A 22,436-nucleotide genomic window follows, 5' to 3' on the forward strand; every position below is an offset into this window, starting at 1 on the left:
AAGAAGAAGAGGTTCAAAATTTTCGTTGTTTTAAAATGAGAGGAAATCCCTCAATTTATAGACAACAAAGAGTAGTGTGAACAAATATTTATTGTGCCTTATCTGAAAGGTTACAACTATTTGAAAAAGTTGCAACCCTTCGGAAAGGTCACATTTTTCATTAAAGTTGCAACTCTTCATTAATGTCACAACTTTTCATAAAAGTCACAACTTTTCATAAAAGTCGCAACTCTTCATAAGTCGCAACTTTTCATAAAAGTCACAACTTTTCATGAAAGAGGAAGGCTAGTTTTCGAAATAAATAAATTAAAAGGGAATTCTAGTTTGTGGTTGCGCCATGTAGGCGGGTCTAAGGTTCTCTTTTATATATATACTAGTAAAATTACCTGCGCTTCGCGCAGAAATTTAATATCACGGAATTTATAAAATAATACTTAAAACCTATTTGTCATTAAAACTAAAACACTATATGATATATCACGAAATTTATAAAATAATACTTAAAACTAAAACACTATATTATCTTACATACAAAACTATGAAGTAACTAACATTAATAATGTAAAGGAAAATAAAAATTATTACATCTTTTCATTTATCGTTAATAACATAAGCATAAATTAATGACTGTAAAAATACATATCAGGATCTGTAACATAAGCAATGATGTTAGTGAGCTACTCAACATGAGCAAAGTACACACATATTTAATTGAGGAGGAAGAGGAAGAAGAAGAGGAAGAAGATGAGGAGGAAGAAGAAGAAGTAGTAGTTCAGAATTTTCGTTATTTTAAAATGAGAAGAAATCCCTCTATTTATAGACAAGAAAGGCTAGTGTGAACAAATGTTTATTGTGCCTTATCGGAAAGGTTACAACTATTTGGAAAAGTTGCAACCCTTCGGAAAGGTCACAACCTTTCATAAAAGTCATAACTTTTCATAAAATGCGCTACTCTTCATTAAATTCGCAACTTTTCATAAAAGTCACAACTTTTCATAAAAATCGCAATCTTCATTAAAGTCTAAACTTTTCATGAAAAGAGAAGGCTAGTTTTGAAAATACATAAATTAAAAGCAAATTCTGGTTTGCGGTGGTGCCACGTAGGTGGGCCTAAGGTTCTCTTTTATTTATATACTAGTAAAATTACCCACGCTTTGCGCGAGAATTTAATATCACGAAATTTATAAAATAATACTTAAAATCTATCGGTCATTAAAACTAAAACACTATATTATTTTACATACAAGATTACGTAGTAACAAACATCAACAATGTAAAGGAAAAAAAGAAAATTATAACATTTTATCATTTATCCTTAATAACACGAGCATAAATTTATGACTGTTAAAAAAAATATTAGGATCTGTAACATAAGCAAAGGTATCCGTGAGCAACTAAACTGGAGCAAAGTACACAGATATTTAATTGTGCAGAAGAAAAAGAATAAGAAGTTCAGAATTTTCGTTGTTTTAAAATGAGAGGGAATCCCTCTATTTATAAAAAATAAAGGATAGTGTGAACAAATGTTTGTTGTGCCTTATCGGAAATGTCACAACTATTTGGAAAAGTTGCAACCCTTCGGAAAGGTCACAACCTTTCATAAAAGTCACAACTTTTTCATAAAAGTCGCAACTTTTCATAAAAGTCCCAACTTTTCATAAAATTCACAACATTTCATAAAACTGACAACTTTTCATAAAAGTCACAACTTTTCATGAAAGAGAAGGCTAGTTTTGGAAATAAATAAATTAAAAAAGAATGTTGATTTGTGGTGGTGCCATGTAGGCGGGCCTAGGGTTCTTTTATATATATATATATGTCTATGATTATTGTTGGGTAACATTTTTTTTGGTATTGTCCAAACAATATACCAAAAACTTTTAAGTTGGTATTTAATAACAACATTTCCACCAAACACGACAATAAATTTTTAATTGATATTTTTGTATTATTTTTGGTTTCAACTACTCTAAGTAGTTGTTGTTTATTTTTAAGTTTTAAGTTGATATTTAATAAATGCATTTCAACCAAACACGACAATACCAACTACATGTAACTTAAATCACCATTAATGCAAATAAACTATTGAAGAATAACCAAAGTTGTAATAAACTGCATTTATCATTCTTAAAAAATTCCAGAAGTTTTGGAAGAAAGAATAAAGAAAAACCAACCAAGAAAATTGCAAAATAATACATCATTGTTAAGTTTGATAAGCAAACTTAGGGCAAGTTTTTTTGTTATGTCCTGATGTACCACATTTACTCAAGTTACTTTACTCCTCTTGTATTTTTCTTTTGTTGAATCCCTTCTTATGGTCGTTACTTGGTGGTCTACCGGGTTGTTTTCCTGTAATTGGTGGCAGCAGTTCCTCTTCCAAAATATGTGATGGAATATTCCAGGTGCTTTCACAAGGCAATGGTTCTATTGAAATTGCATAAGTATCTTGAAAATTCTTATTACTATAATATGCTGAACAATAATCTTCGCGATGTTTGTTTTTGTATCTGATAGATGCAACTGCATGACTGCAAGCAATCTCATCGTGTTGAAATCACACCTTTAATATCGTAATCAATGTATCTACTTGTTTCACACCAAAACATTAGGAATTATTTGTTGTGAACCTCGCCAAACAGAATGGTCAGTTCAATGTTTTCAAATTTTATATTATGTTTTAAAGCATGTTTTTGCTGACAAGATAATTTTTAACTTAAATATGGTGTTTACAGCATCATCATGTACCAACGATCACTCTCATGTACAACAATAAAACCAACGCTGAATGAGACAAAAAAAATTAGCAATTCACCAAATAAATTAAAACGATTAATTTCACCAAATAAATTAAAACGATTAATTTCACCAAATAAAACCAACTCTGAATGTAGTCCAACATTTTGATAATTAAAAACAATTAAATTCACCTAATAAATTACCAAACCAGATAATCACTAAATATTCAATAAATATTCACCAAAACTAAAGAATTAATTAAGAAAAATCAAAAAATCGGAATGGGTGAATATCAACAACATATATTACACCATTAATTAAACAACTCATGATACACAAAAATTATTTTTTTTAAAGTGATTTTTAACGTAAATACAGTGTTTAAACCATTATTATGTACCAAAATTTAATCTATACGTTCACCATAATCATGAACAATAAAACCTATACCGAATGACACAAAAAAAAACCAGTAGTATACTGAACATGCAGTCCATAATTTTTATTATTAAAAAAGATTACTTTCACCAAATCAATTATCAAAAGACAATCACTAAATATTATTTATGTTCCGAATCTCAAAACCATAGAAAAAACCAGAAAAATTAATAAAAAAAATAAAATCCAAATAACGGAATTGGTGAGTTACAACAATGATCATGTTTTTCAATTACACGATTAAAAAAACACCAATTATATATTATAAGTATAATTAACACCTGATGCGTCCCAACATCCTCTATGTTGAATTAGGATTGAATAATTGTTGGTATCCATGATCGAACAGTCGATCAGAATAAATGGAAAGAAAGTTTTATATTTATTAAGAAACTTTTTATTGGTAGGAGAGAATATTTATAACCACTTTGAGTAATCATGAGATTTGAGAAAAATGGGGAATACCATAAATCGTGGAGCACAAATTCACCTTTTTTTTAAAAAAATATAAAAATAACTTTGAAAAAAAATTATTGTTATATAGGTGAAACAAAAAACTATTACCATATAGTGGTAATTAATATACTTTATTTGTATACTTAGGTTTTTTTTTCCCTATTCTATATCACTTGTTGAACAAAGTATTCGTCCTTGCTGCTAAAGGTAACAATATCAACTCATTGAAACACATTTATTTATTCTCAGTCAAAAGGTGACAATATCAGATAGCACATGAAAACGTACCGCCCACAACATTCTTGGACCCCATGCATGGGCAGTTCTTCTCATAACTGCAGAATTTCCTTAATTCTATCAACTGAATCTGATGTTGTTTCAACTGCATTGAACTGAACTATATATGCTAGAGTTATCAACTATCACAGTAACAGGGTTACAATGCCACCCCTGTATTATTCATAATACTCACACTTCTGCGCTAAAAGACCTTGCATTACCAAATCAATTTCCAATGTTGATGATGAGAAGAACACTTCATAAAAGAGGAAATCAAATTTCATAAGCCTTCAGCCCGTATTCTAGAGAAAAGATTGAAATGTCCCATCGCCCATCTCCTTCATTATTTCTTAAACATCGTTGAGAGCCAATTGCTTTTTAAAATACAAATATTACAAAGCAACCCATGTTCAACAAATTAAATGATTTTTTTTAAGAATAAAAATGCTAAACAAGGAAAACCAAAACTCAGCCATACTATTCTACAAAAAGAGTCACTCTACAACAATCTTTGCCTACCCAGGCAAACACTGCCATGCAGCAAGAGTATGAACAGGTTTCTCCACGGCATTGCTAGCAAAAATCTTTAATCACGTGGTATCAACAGCTCTCCAGATTGATCTTTAATCAGATCACCGGACTTGCATCACAAGGGATCTGCATATTGGCAATTAGAGCAAATCAAGTAGAGGGGGCTGCTCTGGATTAGACTTTGCATTACCAGACCCTAATGTTGAGGACCTGAGTTGCCCTTGATTTCCCCTACCTCTTCCCCTTCCTCTACCGACAGCAGATGATGGAGGAGGAGCCAACCTTGGAGCAGTCGGCTCACCCTTGTTCGAAGAAAAAATTGATCCAATATCGGTTGCTCGACCACTAGAAACACCCAAAGCTGATGATGACCCTTGACTATGTTTCATAAATCCAAGTGAACTCTGCGAGTCAAGACCCCCACCACTACTGATACTATCAGTGCGTGATGTAATCCCTTGATTCTGTTTCAAGGGCTGAGAAGAAATTGGGGTGCTGAAAGCCCAAGAATCAAGGCCATTTGTTTGAGAGTTCAAACCATTAAGAAGAGTTGCACTATTGTTAGACACGGGTCTGTTTGCGAACGGGGCCATTGTTCCATTGTTCAAAGAGTGAGAAGCAGCTGAGGAGCCACTAGGTCGGGGAGGCCAGTTAGCAAAAGGATCAATATCATCGAGACTTGAACCCAATGCCCCCTTGTTTTCTAATTGTTTCTCAGAATCACTTAGAATGGTAGTACCAAATGACGAAGGTTTAGGAGGCCACTCCACATCAACTGCAGGACATGAAGATGATAGTTGCTGACTAGATACACCAGATGTCATGTATGACTGTGAAGGTCCAGAAGTAACTTGGATCGACTGTCCTGCAGTAGTAGACTGGGCAGGCAATGTCGTAGAAGACTGCACGGTGGTTGAAGATCCCCTTGGTGGAATCCAGTCTTCATCCCATGACGGGCTGCGTTTTGTGGTAGACTGAGAACTCGCACTTGTTTTGTTCACATGTCCAGGCATCTGAGCATCAACTGTAAGAGATGATTTTATGTTTACTGTTGGATTTCCTGAGTCGCTCAGTGTCACTCCTCGCTTCTCTTCAATCTTCCTGTAAAATGTGCATGACAAAGAAAATGAAAAAGAAGAAATAAATGGAAATGATATAAATTAAGAACCCAATAAATCTAGCAAGTTCTCTCTAATGGAAGTCCTTAGGCATACAGAGGGGCAGAATCTTGTAATCTAAGAAAATACATTACAACATACCATTTCATACACTTTTTTTTTTGTTTTTTGAGAAGGTAACATTTGTGTATATTGACAAGGACAGTACATAGGTTGTACTGAAAACCATGTTTACAACAAGTCAAAAATAAAGAACTGAATCCTAACAAGAGCCTAAGATGTCAAAGATTGACTCAGTATCTTCAAAGTATATCTGTTTACACCAAAAACAAAAAAGCTTAATACAGTTTAACTTGATCTTCTATGGATCACAATTTTTTTCCTCAAAACATCTAGAATTCCTCTCTTTCCAGATTATCCACCAGATACAGGCTGGGACAAACCTCCATCTATCTGTCTGCAGCTCCCTCCTCCCAACTATATAATAGTTATGTGATTTTGTTGAGCATAACCCAAACAAATAGCTGAGAAAGATCTGGAAAAGATCCTCCATAGCTGAGATATAGTCCTTCTCTATACAAATAGACGACTGACTGAATGTCTCACCCTCTTCATCAACAGAGGTAACATCTGGAAAAGAGGGATATTTACTTTTCTTTAGGTTTTCTTGAGTTAAAACAGCTTCCCTTGCCAATAACCAAGTGAAACAAGCAACTTTGAAAGGTATCTATACCTTCCAAATATGCTTCCATCGCTACTGTTGTGGCTGTTGATTTTCTTGGTTCAAAAATTTATAGGCAGAGCTAACCTTAAAGATACCTTTGCAGTCCACATTCCACCATAATCTATCTGCTTCATCATTTATGCCTTTAAACTCCTCTAGCACTCTGAAGAATTCATTCACTCTATCTATTTCCCAGTCATTGAAATTCCTTCTAAATTGGATGTTCCACCCTCGTTGTATGCATAAATCTGCAACATGCACTTGTTGTTCAAACCCTCCATAGCAATAATGAAAAGAAAAGGAGCCAGAGGATCACCTTGTCTCAGACCTCTCTGGGGAGGGAAGAATCCTTCAGGTGACCCACTGATCAGAACTGAAAATCTGACGGTGGAGATGAAAAATCTCATCCATTTGATCCATTTCCTCCCAAATCCCATACATGAAAGAACTTCCAATAAATATTCCCAATTAAAATGGTCATATGCCTATTCAATGTCCAATTTACATAGTATTCCTTCCTTTCCTTGATTAATTCTGGAGTCCAACACTTCATTAGCAATCAAGTTGGCATCCATTATTTGTCTGTTTTTAATGAATGAAAGCTGAACCAGGTGCTTTATCCATGGCAGACAACTTCAAACATGAGAAAACTTCTTGTTCCATTTATTCCCCTTGAAGAGATTTTCTCTCAGCTTCAGTAATCACTAGACAGTTAATCAGGCTGCTTGCATGTCTGTTGTCAAGAGTCTCAGAATATAACTTTTGATAGAAATTAGTGATCTACCCCTTAATTCTCTCTGGTTCAACTATAGTGGTATACTAAATCACTAACTGGTCAATATTATTGCTTCTCTAATGTGCATTGGCCATTTTGTGGAAGAAGCTGGTATTCCTATCCCCCTCTTTAAGCCAAAGAGCCCTAGATCTTTGTCTCCAAGATGTTTTCTTCATTTTTAAGGTGTTCCTCATAATCCATCAGCAGAGTTGCCTTCAACATAGGCTCCTCTCTTCAGTTAACTGTCTAGTCTCAGAACTGCATCTAGGTTAGCCATTTGTCCCAAAATCTGAGTATTTTGAATTCCCAGATTGCACCTAGGGTGGACCTGCTCCATTATTTTAGCTTGTCTATTAAAGCTTTCAGTTTGCATGCTAGGATATGATCAGGCTTTCCAGTAAAATCAAAAGATTCCTACCAACCTCTAACTCTATCCACATAACCATTTGTGTTCAGCCACCAGTTGTCAAATTTGAAATATGATTTGGTTTGTTCCCATTCACCACATTGTAATGCCACTGGATGGAGATAAGAAACAAATCTCTGCCGCCTAACCTATTTGATTTTCCTGAAACTGTCATCCCACTCTTTGGATACAAGAATTCTGTCAATTCTGGAAGCAGCATTAGTCCTATCTCCTTTAATCCAAGTATAATCGCACACCACCACCACCAGCTGAAAGTCCACCATCAGCTCCATATCTTCAATGAAATCAGAGAAATCCTCCATTGTTGGGGTTCTTCTGCAATTTATTTTTTCAGATAGGAACCTTGTGACATTGAAATCTCCACAAATGGCCCAAGTCCATTCAAATAGACTTCTGAGTTCTGACATAACCCAATTCCACCCATTCATATTCTCTTTCCGATCTGCAATTTGGGGCATACACTCCTGTACATGTAAAACCGGTTTTCTTTGGTTTCCTCTTCAACCTTCTTTTTCGTGTGTGTGTGGGGGGTGATGGCAGTGGGGTGGCGGTGGGGTGGGGGTTGTCTCCATTAAGCAAAAGCAGTGTTATCCAAAGCAAAAATGCTCTTAGGTCCGTTAGGGCTTTAAGCGCAAATAAAGCCCAATAAAGCCTGGGCTTTAATGAAAAATGGTGCAAAGATAGATTTTTTTTTATATATGTTTAGTTCAAAACTAATGATTATAAGCATGAATGACAAAATATATGACAAAGAAATTGAAAGAAGTTAAAATAAAGAAAATATCAATTGTTTAGTGTCGCCTCTCAGAAGAGGATCACTAGCAAGGAAAAGTATGCCTTAGAACCTTGATGACAATATTGAAGCGCACTTTAAGCGAACTGAAGCGCTCAACATGCTTTGAGCCTCATTTCAGGGCTTAAGCGTGCATTTAACAACAGTGAGCAAAAGCAAAGAATGAAGCGAACAAGTTTTACAGTTGGTATCCAATCCAATTATTCATGATGGAAATAATCACAGAACAAGAAAATACCAGTTACCAGTCAGCTCACCAATGTTCTTTTAGCATCTGAAATTCCTAGCACCCCTCTCAAAGGTGTACATGCACATATGACATATGGCGAGAGAAAATGAGTATTGGCGGATGGATGTAAATGGTAATATACCTGAGAATCTCCTTCACAAAAGCCATGTATTTTGCAAATTGCTGAACATTTAATTGTTGAGCAATGAGAAGAGGCATGAGAAGTGGAAGGACATGTTCTGCCACAAATTCTATCCCATTCTGAGGAAAAGTAAATTTAAGTAAAAGTTAGGCAAGCGATTAGATACTATTGTTTCGAACACGAGCAATAAGGTTGACCAAGATAAAATATACCTTCTTCAAGATGGAGTTGGCTACCCCAAGGGTACACATGAGAGTTGGTGCAGATCGATCAACCGCAGTACAACATTGGATTGTCTGTAAGATCTCCAGAACCGCAGGCTTGTCCAGCGTGTGGACCATATCTCCCAAACATAATAGTGCATTGACCCTCACCTGACGAGAAAAAATTGTTCCTCTATCAATCTTCAACTTGGTCAACAAACCCAAAGAAGGGCCTGACTTATCAACAACCAGTGACTTCAACTTGGTCACCAACCAAAAGAACTGCCTAGCTTAACAATCAGTGACACTAGAAAAGGAACTCATGGATCAGGAAAGAAAGATTTATGTATATTCACAAGGTAAAAAGCTAATGTGACCCACAAAATATATGTATGTATGTTCACATGGTAAAAAAACTAATGTGACCCAAAAAGTTTAGGAAATTGATATGCCAAAGCACTCATCCTATCAACGCAAGCAGTATTTTTCCCTGGAAGATGACAATTGCTAAGAATATCAATTCCCAACATTCAGGATTTTCTGGTGTTTTCATTTTCAGTCAGAAGGCTCTAGAGTAACTCATGCAATAATATTCCTGCACAAAATATTAGACTACGTACCGCAGCAACAGTCGTTTTCAATGCCAACCCATGAACGCGAGGCATGATTGCCTGTTTTACTAACTGCAAACAGATAAATACATAAACAAATAAGCATTTACAAACATAAATATGAAACTAATTCCAAGTTAATAGCAGTGATACTAGTTCTCCAGAACTTGAGATTCATATTCACTTGCATCCGCATTAATCTATCCCCTACGACATATGTAGTAACACATCAAGGTTTTACATTTACATCCAAACATTAATATCTCCCCTACCACATATTCAGGTTACATCAATGTTTAACGAAAGAGAAATAAACCTCATTGTGTAATCCTGTAGCAAAAAACTAGTGTCAAGTGGTCAACTAATAGCTTACCATATGCATAAAAACAAACTGTAAACAAACTTCAAAATTCAAAGTAAAGTTCAGTAACTCCATATGAAATATCTAATAAAAGGCTAAGACTTATCAAATGATGTGTCAATGTTTGTCTTAAATCTTGAATACTCAGATAAAACCATTTTTATGAACCTTTTATGGAGTAAATTTCCCAAATGGTCACTTAACTAGTGAAATTAACTAGTAAAGTCATTTATCTTATATTTATATCAATAAAGTCATTCAACTTATAAGTCGTATTCTGAGAAATAACTCTAACCGGAAAGATGATTTGGACTCCCCACAAACTTAAAAATTTTGAGAATTTTCGTAAGATAATATTTTTCAATTCTCCTCAGTAACCATTCTCTAAATATCTTCAATTCTATTCATTTATTTGGTAATGATAACTTTTTTTCCTCTTAATTGTCTTCAAACTCATTAAGACATTTTGAACTTTTCTGTTAAAATAATAATTTACTGCTAATCCAGCACTTGCGAGTTAAATTATTTTGAATTCAGGTTTAGCAAAATCTACATATTTAATAATGCTAAATATAGACAAGGTAATGTATCACCTCTCTATGACCTAGAAAATTATTTATCTTTTATCTCCTTTTTTGAATTTTTTTTCTTTCATACTTTTCATTAATCGATTTGTTTGATGTAATTCAAAGAAAGTCTACCATATTTACTACATCTAATTATATGTTATGAGTTACAAAAATACCTCCATCTATTACATTCTCTACTTAAATAGCAAGTTTCCTCAACTCCCTTCTAACTTATTTTTATAGCTTAAATCAATCTATAAATAACAATCATCTATGGAGTTGTTGAACGTTTATTTCCGTTTTCTCATTTTTTTTTTATTAGTATATCTTTTTCTCCTTTTTGGGTTTTTTCCTTCAGTTTTTTCATAGATCATGTGTTTAATCATCAAAAGAGAGGACATAAAAAAGACAATGTGATAATATGGTCATCACTTTGATGAAGATCATAGATATATTCTTCATAATTTCTTCTTGTGACATACCAAACATAAGTTAATTAAAATTAAGAACGAATTTTGAAGGCGGTGTAAGATTCATCAAAGAGCGATGGTCATATTAGTTTGGTACAAGTTCATCAAGATGAAAAAGAAGACTTGATGGTCTTGAAAGATTCATGAAGAGACATTGTCATATTAGTCTGGTGAAGTAGAAATTGGAATGACTTACAAATATAAATAGATACACTTTTTTTGAGAAAGATAAATAGATACACTTTTGTTGCTTATTTTAGTATTTTTCAATTAGTCACTCCAAATACAAGATATGTGTAATGACCCTCCAGGTCATTTTCTTCGTTTTCCGATCCTTTTAGCATTTAGAGCTTTCCTGTAGTGACCCCAAGTCATTTATGACTTGCTGGGACTAACAGTTCGGTCGCCAAGTCATTCGTTTGGATTTTGTGCAGGTTCCCATGTTTTGGAGCCTTTGAAACTTGGACGGTTCCATCAGCTCTGAAAGGGCCATTTTAGGCTAGGGGAATGGTTGATTCAGGTCCCGAGGCTCACGGCGTGAGTTTGTGCTGTTAGGCGTTTTAACTTTGAAGCTTAAGCCAAGATTTGACTTTGGTCAACATTCTTGGTAAACATGCTAGGATAGACATTTCATCAGCGCAATTAGCTTCGGAATGTTGAGTTTGGTCTAAGACGACCTTTCATGCGGTTCCCGAGGTTTCCGATCTCATTTTGAGCCTTGTGGAATTTGACTAAAACAGGAACTTGGGTGTGGGACCCACTTTTTATCGAGACGACATTGGACGGAAGTTTCAACAGGATTGTTGAGTCAGAAATATCGATATTTAGTGGGGTTTCTGGTTTATTTTTATTAGGCCCCGAACGAATTTTGAGGGTCCGTTTGAAGACCTTGAAAAATAGCAAAATCTGATGTTGCTGGTGCAAACCTTTAGAGACCAGAATTTAGGCTTTTAACAACCAGAAATGGATTTTAGCGACCAGATTTCTAGTATTTAAATGCCGAAAATCAGCTTCAACCCTCATTTTCAAACTTCGATATCTCGAGCTAGGAAGCTACGTTTTGGGTGATTCTAGTTGCATTTCGTCTGTAATTGAAATGGCTACGTATTGGAGTGATCAAGAAGTGTCGGGGACTCAGCGGTTGCAGTGATTTCTACCCAGCTCTCTTTGGTCTCTTTAAATGGTGATTTTGTTGCATGTATGTGTTTGGGCTGTTCCAGGCATTGGAATTGAGCCTCATTTTGGGGAACAAGCTCGGTTAGTGGATTAGGACTTTTTGACAAAGTCAATTTTGAGATTCCTGACGCACATCCCACATTACCATTTTGACTCGATTTTTGATCCATCTCTAATAATTGCGATTTTAGTGTCTAAACGTCCGTACTGACGTTGTGATAGATAATTCGATAGTGTGGCGGTGTTCAGAGATGTTTTAGAAGTAGATAGCTCTTGTGCGGTGGATTCAGAGCGGTCGTGATCAGCCTTGAGGTAGGCTTCGATCTACTTTCTTAATTGGGCTTCTTAGATAATGCTTAGTATAGCTTACATGTGATTTTGGATTGTAGTTACCGGGTATTAACTCCTTTTGTTCATTCCATCTTTTCTTTACTCCGTAGAAGCCTTGGGCTTATTGTGGGTGTTGTGATCCTTAGTTTAGGCTTGTAACTTCGTTTGTGGTGTAGATGATCTTGCTTATCCTTGTTAGGATTGATACATTGTACTATAGACTAGGTTGGACCTTAGATACTTTAGGTTGTGTTTTATTGCCCTTGTAGTTATGATTTGCTCCCGAAAGAGCTTGTTTTGGGTTGTTCTTCTTGTGTTGGTGCTTGAGACCTTGGTGGCTCGTCGTAGCAGTAAGTTGGCACAATTTGTGCTCAGTCTAGGACTGGATTGGTATGATTGGGGTACAGCGTCATCCCTTGAGTTTGCACCCCCTTTATTGATTTGCAAGCTCTTCTTGATTTCTTCACTTGTTTAGTGGAGAGATGGCCATATCTTTTTGATGAATGTCGTATCGAGGTTCGGTTTATTTGGAAAAGAGGTCAATCTTAGGGGAGACCATTCGAATGGTTGAATTGATGACTTCGCTTCAATCTCTTCAACTAAACCTAAAAGAGACTTCGATCATTCAACTTTAGCTTCTGAAGGAGGGATCATGTCACTTGTAGGCTTGTTGTACCCTTATTTAGCTTATGATTATATTGTTGGGCTCGAGACTGTGTGCGAGTACCAATTGGATCTTAGGTTAGTGCTCTCCTCTATAGTAGTGTGGTTGGTTGGCTATATATTTATTTGACTTTGAGTGCCTTGTTTGAATGTTGGTGATGGCATGCATTACATTGTTTGTTCATTCTCACAGACTTTGTGGTTCGATCCTGGCTCATGCATTGGCATATTTATCGTTCATGATGAGATACTATTTTACTTGGCTTTTATTCTAAATTGGTTTTAACAAGAGTTGTACCACCTGGATCACTTGACTTACTTGCTGATTTTTAAGATTACGAGGCGGTAGGGACGTGCTCCTTTTTCTACTTGAGATATTAGAGGCATTTGGGATGTGCTCACTTTTACTTGACTAGACGGCGCGTCGACGCCCTTTCTTGCATGCTTTGGTCTAATTGATTCCCCCAGGTTTACTCTTGCTAGCAGGGATAGTGCCCCTGGGAGTTTACTGTCTTGCCGGGTGGATGGTGATGCCCCCGGGTTACTCTTGCTAATTGGGCTGGTGCCCCTGGGAGTTACTCTCCCGGGTTTTCTTGTGCTAGTTTGGTTGGTGCCCTTAGGAGTCTACTGTCTGGCTGGGCGGGCCCTTTATTGGGTGCTTGGGTTTAGAGGTTTCGAATGGTCTCTGATGGTCCTACTGCTCACCCTGCATTCATATGCATTGTCTATCACCAGCACCAGCATACTTGTTTGTTGATTGCACCCTCCGGTTTATGGGGGCCAATTTAATGTTTGTTGTTTGTACTTTCGAGCTTATGGGGTCTGATTAGGTTATTGTTTGATTATATTATGTTCTCTGTTACCATTTTCTTATTAGCTTATAGGTTTTGACTTCAGAATTATGGTTGTGGGTCCTCCAAACTTTAGGTAGTTGACTTGGTATCTTAGTTGCTTGCGAGTAGGTTGTTGGTTTGTGGTCCAGGTACGTTTTTGACACGGCTTCTTACCCTTTGTATCTTGTTTCTATTCTTTATTGCCTGTCTACTTTAGTATCTCCTGTTTAGTTACTTGTGTTATGCTTTCCTTATTACTTGTTGTTTATGCTTGTGTTATCTTTTGAGCTCAATAGGCTGATGCTTACTGAGTACCGACTTTGGTACTCATACTTCACTTCTACTCCCTGTAGATCCTAGTATGAGTTATCATCGTTGATTTGGAGTCGTGCAGAGCATCTTGGAGTCTCGAAGCTAGGGTAAGCTCCTGGCGCTCAGAGTTGCCAGTTTCCGTCTATTTTGGGCTAGGCATAGTCTTTATATTGTATTCAGAGACAACCTGAACCTATCTAGTATTTGTAAAAGTCTTGTACTCTTATTTTGATTAGATGTTCGATTACTGGTTGATGTCTAGTCTTGGGATGGTTCCTTGTGTTGCATTTCTATTGATTACCTTTCTTCGATTCATTATAAGCATTATGCTTCCTGTTGTTGATTTTCACTTGGTAGACTGTTGCATATGGCTCCGGGCTAAGGGTTAGGCTTACCTACTAGTAGGGTGTTGTAGGTGCCATCATGACCTGAGAAATTGGGTCGTGACAATATGTACCCTCCAAGAACAAGACTCTTTTACCAAGTTTTACACTAAAAGTATCAACCGACAATGAAAAATGGTGTTCAACTGATTATTTTTTTACTAAAACAAAACTTGCTAGTATTTCATTATATAAATTTTTACCCTTAATATATAATATATCTATTTATATATACTAATTGCGCTTATTGTGGGCTATAGCATTTTTTGTTTTTTTCACTACTCTTCTTTTGGTTCAATTCACTCCAATTTGGATGATGTGGAATATCACTAAGACCCATGATTTTTTTCTTTTATTTCAATTCTCTTGATTTTTCCTTTTATTTTCTTATCATGAACTTGATTCTCACAATTAAACGCTCCAATCGGTAATTTTTTCTTTAAGTAATTTTTCCTTGTATTTTCTTATCATGAACTTGATTCTCACAATTAAATGCTCCAATCGGTAATTTTTTCTTTAAGTATCAAAATACATAAATCTGGCATCTCATAACCTAACATGAAAAAATGCCAATCAATTAAACAAATTGTGGTCAACACCTGAATTTATGTTTGACAAAAAAAGTCATTTTTACAAATAATCTCCTACCTAAATGACTTGACAAAAGTCTCACATCATGCCAAATTTATTTATTTATGATTTTTTAAGAATAAATTACTTGATTGAAGCTTTTAATTGTGAAAATCAAGTTTTTGATAAGAAAATAAAAATCTAGAGAACAAGTGAATTGAAAGAAAAGAAGAAAAGGATCAAAAAGGATGAATGTTTTTATGACTAACATGAAAAAATATGCCGATCAACAAAAATAATTGTGGCCTGCAATTATGAGTGATGTGACATTTCTCTTTTACCAACATATACAATTATCTTTTTCTCCTATTTTTGCCTTTTATTCTCCCTTTTTTCATTTACGTGGAAGTTTAAAAAACTGAAAATTACTTCTCAACTCTTAATTATGCTAATTGTGCTACAACTCTCTCTATAGCTACTTATAAGAGAAAACCACTAAAGGATCGTTTGGTAGAGTGTGTTAAGAAAAATAATGCATGTATTAACCTTGTGTTTTACTGGTACCTTGTTTGGTATTCTTTTCCAATCTTGCATTAGTTATACACTCTATTGTGTATTAAGGTGTGTATTACTAATACCATGAATTTTCTAGGTATTAGCAATGCAATAGTTTAATGCATGCATTAGCATGATTAAAGACTCAATTGCCCCGCAAAACCTTTTTTTACATGTTTTCCACCATAATAGTGAAGGGTATCTTTGTAAATAAATGTTTTAATGCAACGCATGCTATCTTTAATGCATCAAACCAAACAATGCACAAAAAAATCTATGTATAATTAATGCAAGCATAACTAATACATGTATTGCTAATACAACACTCTATTTAACATTATTCTTATACACTCTACCAAATGACTCCTTAGACTATGCTATATAACTTCAATATTATACTTAGGCTAAACACTTAGAATTTGCGAAGAAATATCTGGTTCAATCTAAAAATGAATTGTATCTGCATATCACATTCTACCCCATCATTAATATGCAGAACATGTAGGTTACTGGCTGGCTCCAATTCCATGGCCCAAGATCCAATATCTCTTTATTTCTTCCTTGTCCATAAAAATGACATCTTTTTTTTAATTACAGTGGTCCAGTACAGCTTCCATGCACCTCGACCAACTCCCAAGGATACTTGTCACCTCCCACCAGCAATAGGTACCAGGTAACTCGACTATAACGATGCCCAAATTATAGAAGACAGCAGGTACTCTATGCAAGTACAATGCCTTTCACAAATTTCTCAACCCTATAAAACAAACTAAGTAAAAATGTCTCTAACCACCCTGCATCCCTATCCCCTATTTTCACTTCATTTTGGCACTCTCATTCTTAATCAAGTTACAGGTGCCTGAAGATCTTCATCAGTGATGAAACTTCATTAAGAAACTACCATTAGAGGAACCGATTATACGTCTTTTTTCCTTTCCTTTTCCGGGTAGAACCGGTGAATTTGATATAAATGGACATTAATCTCAATTCAGGCAACCAACTGATGTGACACTTAGAAATAATAAAGGGCTTTTGTCATTACTTGCTTCAAAAAAATATAATAAAGGGCTTCAATTACCTGAAGATCAAGTTGCTTAGCAAGTGCTACAGTCTTTTTCAGGACTTCCTCTTGCAAACGTGGATCAGTATCATCATAAGCTCGGACGAGCATGGGCAGGACATGTGAGATTAAGTGGTCCTGACTAGCCTACAAATGAGAAGATGAGATGAGTGACAAAGCAATGATAAAAACAAGCACCAGGTGGAGAAACTTCCTACAGTATATATGGGTCTACAAATGGGGGCAAGAGTTAGGCGAGACATGCAAGAAGAAATTGGTGCCTTTAAAAATGCAGTACTTATCTATTGGGGATGGTTGACTTTAGCGAATAGTGTGTTGCAGTGGAAGAGCCACATACACCGAAGGGTGGTCAGTTACTATACTATGTATATAGAGAATTATAGTGTATGTAGGTCAAAAATTACCACTTATACATAAATATTAAATCTTGAACACCCTTAAGCGAAATTCGTAGCTTCATCACACTAGTATGTTGGACTGTATACAGACATATCTCATGTCTTTGCTTCCAATCCCTACAAACATTGTGAAGCAGCTAAGTAAAATCAGATCTGACTTCTCATGGGAAGATGGGAGTGTTAACAGGAAATACCATTTAGTAAAATGGACGACAGTCATTCATCATAAAAAGGTTGGAGGTGTGGGAGTTAGAAAACAGAAATTGCACAACAAAGAGTATGCAACATAGATGGCATTGGAGGTTCGACGTGAAAAAAGAAAATGTTAGAAAAAGGTAGTAACTGTTAAATATGGACTGGAATCTCCTAGTGTACTAAGCTTGTGAAGACACCTTATGGAGTATCCAAATGGAGCCAAACAACAAATTGTTGGGATGAATTTCCTCATACAAGTCTGGAAATTGGAGATGGAAGAAAGGTCAGATCAATGAGTGGATAAATGACTGGAAAATACTCATTCAAATGATAGGCATAATTTGGCCATTGATAGAAAATGAACTGTCGCAAGCTAAGAAAACTCAGTGATTTGGGACCGGGAATGTAAGCAGCTTACTACAAAGTTAAATACTGCAATTTTAATTGAAGGCAAATAAGATAGCTTGTTCTGGGAAAGCAGCAGTGATGGAGAATATACAGTTCCTATTACGAACTACTCGACAAGATAATTCAGGGAACTGATACTGGCCCTGGAAGTATAATTCGGAAACAACAAAATTGCTTGTTCTGGATGGATTCCCACAAATGATTCTCGTCTCACTCAAGATAATTTGCAAAAGAGAGGAATTAATCTCTGTGGTAAATGTAGCATGCGTGAACAGACGACAGAATCAGTCAGTCGCCTTTTCATTTATTGCAATTGGCAGATATGGCACATGTTCCTAAATTTCTGAGGAGTTCTTTGGGTGATGCAAAGAAATTTGTAGCAGCTGTCCAATTGATGGCTGGGACAGAAGGCTAATAAGAGATTCAGACAACTATGGAGGTCTATTACATTGGATAGATCATGGATTACCTGGGAGGAAAGGATAGTAGGATTTTTTTTTTGATGACCATGGTGTCTGGGCCAGCTTTCGCACCACGACTAATTCCATGGGATACCTGCCACCTCCCACTAGCAATAGGTACCAAGTAACTTTGTAGGCTAGGACAGTTGGGAAGAATCACCTGGTGTTTTTTGTCTCCACTAAGTTTTGAACCTGAGACCTAAGGATTCTCAACCACTTCATTGACCACTAGGCCACACCCTTGGGTGCAAGAATAGTAGGATTTTCGAGGGGACGAAAGATCACATTTCCCATATTAAGTTTCGATGCAGTCAGAATTTGTACTGTTGGAGTTATAGAAATGTAGCAACTGAGTCTGCAGAGATTTTAATTCTGCTGAATTCCTTACAGGCTCAGAAAGAGTAGAGGTTCAGACATCTTTGTATTGATCATCACTGTCTTGGTACTCTTTGATTTAATAAAACATTTTTTTAATCAAAAAGTAACAAAACAAGCACCAAGGAGGTAAGGATTCAAGAAACACACGAGTAGGAATAAGAAACTAGAAATGCCTTCTGCTGCCTAGCATCAAAAAAGGCCTAAGTAAAGCTTTTGGCACTGTCCGCAGTGAAAACCTACAGTATTTGGCTGTCTTCATAGACAAGCTTGGTTTTCTTTTCCTTGCTATTTTGACATTTTCTCCCTCCCTCTTGTAAGGTGTTTAGGAGGAATTGCTATCACAAGTCTGAATATATATGTACTGCAATCGTTAAAGATAACCTGGATTGTAGAATATATGTGCTGCAATTGTTAAAAAATGACCAGGAACTTTACCACAGGTTAAAAACAATTAGACGAACAACCAAAAGGCAGCAGCAACTTTATCTTACCTTGTTGATAATAAGATCTGCATGCTTAACAAGTAGTAATAATGTTTCACCTGCCGCGCTGTTTAAGACAGGAACAAGAACTGGCAGGGTCGATATCCCAAAATCACTTTTATCCTGCAGTGGATCACTCAATTAGTCATACTGCACAAAATTAATAGATAATAGATGTACAGAAGAAGTGAATCAGTTAATCATAAGGGCACAGCCTATAAAGATGAGTCATTGTAATTCACTCAGAAAAACTAGGATTACTCCTTGTACAAATATACAAATTAATTTTAAAAGTTCAATAACAGAAAGGTGAACAATACAAGACAAACAAAATGACATGAGTATGCCAGAGTACATTTATAATGTGAAACATTTTTCTGAAGTACAACATTATTACTAGGAGAAAACACAGTGCAAGCAAAACCAAACATTATGTCCAGCATGACTGCTTCACTGTTGTTTCTCCCTTTTCATAGTTCATACTTGATTTATTATGCTTTACTTGAGCCGAGAGTCTATTGGAAACAACCTCTCTACCTTCGCAATGTAGGGGCAAGTCTGTGTACACATCACCCTTCCCAAACCCCACTTGTGGGATTACACTGGGTATGTTGTTGTTGTTGTGTAAACATAAGATTGACTATGCCGACATGAATATGCAATGTAACATGTATAATGTGAAACATCTTCTGGAGGTCTCAGGTTTGAATCCCTGTACTGATGAAAATTTTACTTCACGAGAAATTGAATAAAAGGCTGCTGAATTAGCCTATCTCTTGCATGTACCAATTGACACGAACAAGGAAGCTATAAGTAATGAAACTATGAATCTCATGGAGAGTTCGATCCTAGCTCAGCGGAGACAAAAACACTAGGTGATTCTTCCCATCTGACATAGCCTTGGTGGATACCTGTTGCTGGTGAGAGGTGGCAGGTATCCCGTGGAATTAGTCGAGGTGCGCGAAAGTTGGCCCGAATACCACGGTCATCAAAAAAGGATTAGCTCCGTGGGTGGGTGAGTTAAGATTATTTTGTATATTTAATTCAATCAGTTGGTTAGTTAGCTCAGTTCATGCATTTTTTCATTTTCCTGAATTTAGGCAGGAAAAGTTGGTTTGAATTTTTGTGCTAAAGTTTATATATAATATTGTTGCCTTTCTCAAGAAAAAGTTTGTTTTAATTTTCTCAAGATATCCTCTCGGATTAATCTACATTTCGATAATTGGGTGTTCTTCAATTGTTTAAAATTATACACAATGTTCCTGAACAAACACACTCCATGATAAATTGTTCTAGTCATTGATAACATACATAACATGCTTCTTTCCGAAACAGTTTATCATTATAATTTTCTGCTTCACAGCCTAAATAGTCATTCTAAGTCACTAAAATAGGTCCAGTTATTAACTAGTGAGAATCCATAGTAATGTTTACTTCAAGAGTGAGATTACACCACCTTATCAAATGACTCTAAATCTCATTCAGCTGGCGAATAACATAATTGAACGAATGATACTATGCAGCAACATATTCAAACATACACTCAAAATGTAACAACAATTGTTGGAGTTCTGCTTTGGATTAAAAAAACTAGTCAAGAGTAACAGCTATACAAGCATCAGATTAACATGCTAACCAGAAAATACCTGAGACTCTGCAATGGTCAGAACCATGGGAAGAATCATGGGTTGCATTACCACATTCCGGAGCTCTGCGCAAAGTGGAGGAAGAACCTGCATCATAATACAAAAGTAATAATTCTCCGCTCATTCAGAATTGCAAAAGCAACTAATAGCGGTATTTGAGCAACAGAAGACCTCATTATTGAATATTGACTTAGCAAATCAAAGATGACTTATAAACAGAGATAACCTTATAACGCAGTACACGGGAGTCAAAATCTTTCCACATGTCAGATAATGCCTTTAAAAACTCAGATTTCTGCATGTTATCTCTTTCCTACAAAATGAAAAATATCCTCAATACTCTAAGCTTTAGACATTTTGCAACACTGTACCGTTGCCAAACATAAAGTATATATTCCTGCAAGCATGCTCAAGCTAAAATATGGAACCATACAAGCATGTGATCCAGGAAGCGAAGAGCACGCAACCTAGTGTCGTCACGGAAAAAAGATGAACCTGTAAGGAAAAGAAACAATTTTTTGATGAAATTTAAATTCTTGATGCATAAGCTTGATATCAAATAAGTTGAATTAATATCTATAAGAACAGGAATATGTAAACTGCACTTCTCAATCACATTTTCCTCCTGAGATCAATTATTCTTGTCATTCATTAAAAAAAGGATGATCAATTATTCTTTTCATTATGATTAGACGAAGCAGAATTCACAATATTCCGTGGTATTCAAGCAACTTAGCTTAAGGCCCCCTCTAATTCCGTGGTATTCATGTATGTATTGTCACACAATTAAAATTGATCATTAAAAGTTTAGAGATAAACAACCCCCTTTAGATGATGCAAGCTTTTTTACAATATTCCAATATTTCACGGTATTATCCCACAAGGTGGGATAATACCGGATATGTTGTTGATGATGATGAATAGAATGTAGATGTGAAATGGATGAAGACTAATCATGATGATATTGCACTCCATGACATGCTTCCAAATGTTTTCTGCAGTCAAAACGGAACATAATAGAAAACGACACTAATGTAACAAATAAAACTAGTTTCTAAATTATCAAGGCTCTATGCTGTGGGTAGAGCCGTCAAAAAGGGCTTAGCCCATGGGGCCGGCCCGACCCAACCCGTTATTGGGGTAGGGTTGGGATAGTATTTTACAAGCCCGTTTAAAATCGGGGCTTATAAGCCCAACCCTTTTAGGCCCTTTGCCCCTGAGTCTTGATCGGGGCTGGGCCGAGGTCGGCCCATGGGCCAAATTGTTTAATTTTAATTAAAATAAATATTAAAAAAATAAGAATAAAAAACTAGAAAACCTAAATAAGTGTTTGTGGAGTTTTTCTAAGGAGCTTACCTCATGAATTTCTTTATTATTTAGTTTTGAATATAAAACTTGGATAGTAGACACTATTTATATTATATGTGATAGAATGTTTTATGGCTTGAACAATTAATTAGTTTCTTGATTTCATTTAACAAAATACTTTAAATAATTAAGTATTGCTAACTAAAGTTTTAGTCAGAAGTGTTCTTTAGTTTACTAGTTTGTTTTTCAGATATTATTTACTTAAGAGATTATTATTTTTTTCTTTAAATATTTATTGCTAGATTTTATTTAGAATTATTGAAACAATGTTACTGTTTGTGACATTGATTTGACATAATAAAAAAATAAAAAAAAGAGGGCCGGCCCGCCCTAGC

General features: G+C 35.6%; 2 protein-coding genes across 3 annotated transcripts in view; both read right to left on the reverse strand.

Annotated features, from left to right (window-relative positions):
- Positions 1-22,436, reverse strand: part of LOC125844213 (costars family protein) — a 974,123-nt gene that overhangs the window by 450,299 nt on the left and 501,388 nt on the right. The window lies entirely within an intron of this gene.
- The window catches only part of LOC125844207 (SCY1-like protein 2 A), a 36,875-nt gene continuing 18,626 nt past the window's right edge, over positions 4,188-22,436 (reverse strand). Inside the window, exons 6-14 of the mRNA XM_049523473.1 lie at positions 21,167-21,228; positions 20,960-21,046; positions 20,734-20,820; positions 19,097-19,210; positions 16,763-16,891; positions 9,472-9,534; positions 8,861-9,022; positions 8,649-8,767; positions 4,188-5,541 (exon numbers count right to left, since the gene is read on the reverse strand). Coding sequence (XP_049379430.1) covers positions 4,581-5,541; positions 8,649-8,767; positions 8,861-9,022; positions 9,472-9,534; positions 16,763-16,891; positions 19,097-19,210; positions 20,734-20,820; positions 20,960-21,046; positions 21,167-21,228 — 1,784 coding nt within the window. The 3' untranslated portion in view covers positions 4,188-4,580. The remainder of the gene's footprint in view (positions 5,542-8,648; positions 8,768-8,860; positions 9,023-9,471; positions 9,535-16,762; positions 16,892-19,096; positions 19,211-20,733; positions 20,821-20,959; positions 21,047-21,166; positions 21,229-22,436) is intronic.

This window comes from Solanum stenotomum, chromosome 11 (assembly GCF_019186545.1).
Source record: "Solanum stenotomum isolate F172 chromosome 11, ASM1918654v1, whole genome shotgun sequence".
NCBI lineage: Eukaryota > Viridiplantae > Streptophyta > Magnoliopsida > Solanales > Solanaceae > Solanum > Solanum stenotomum.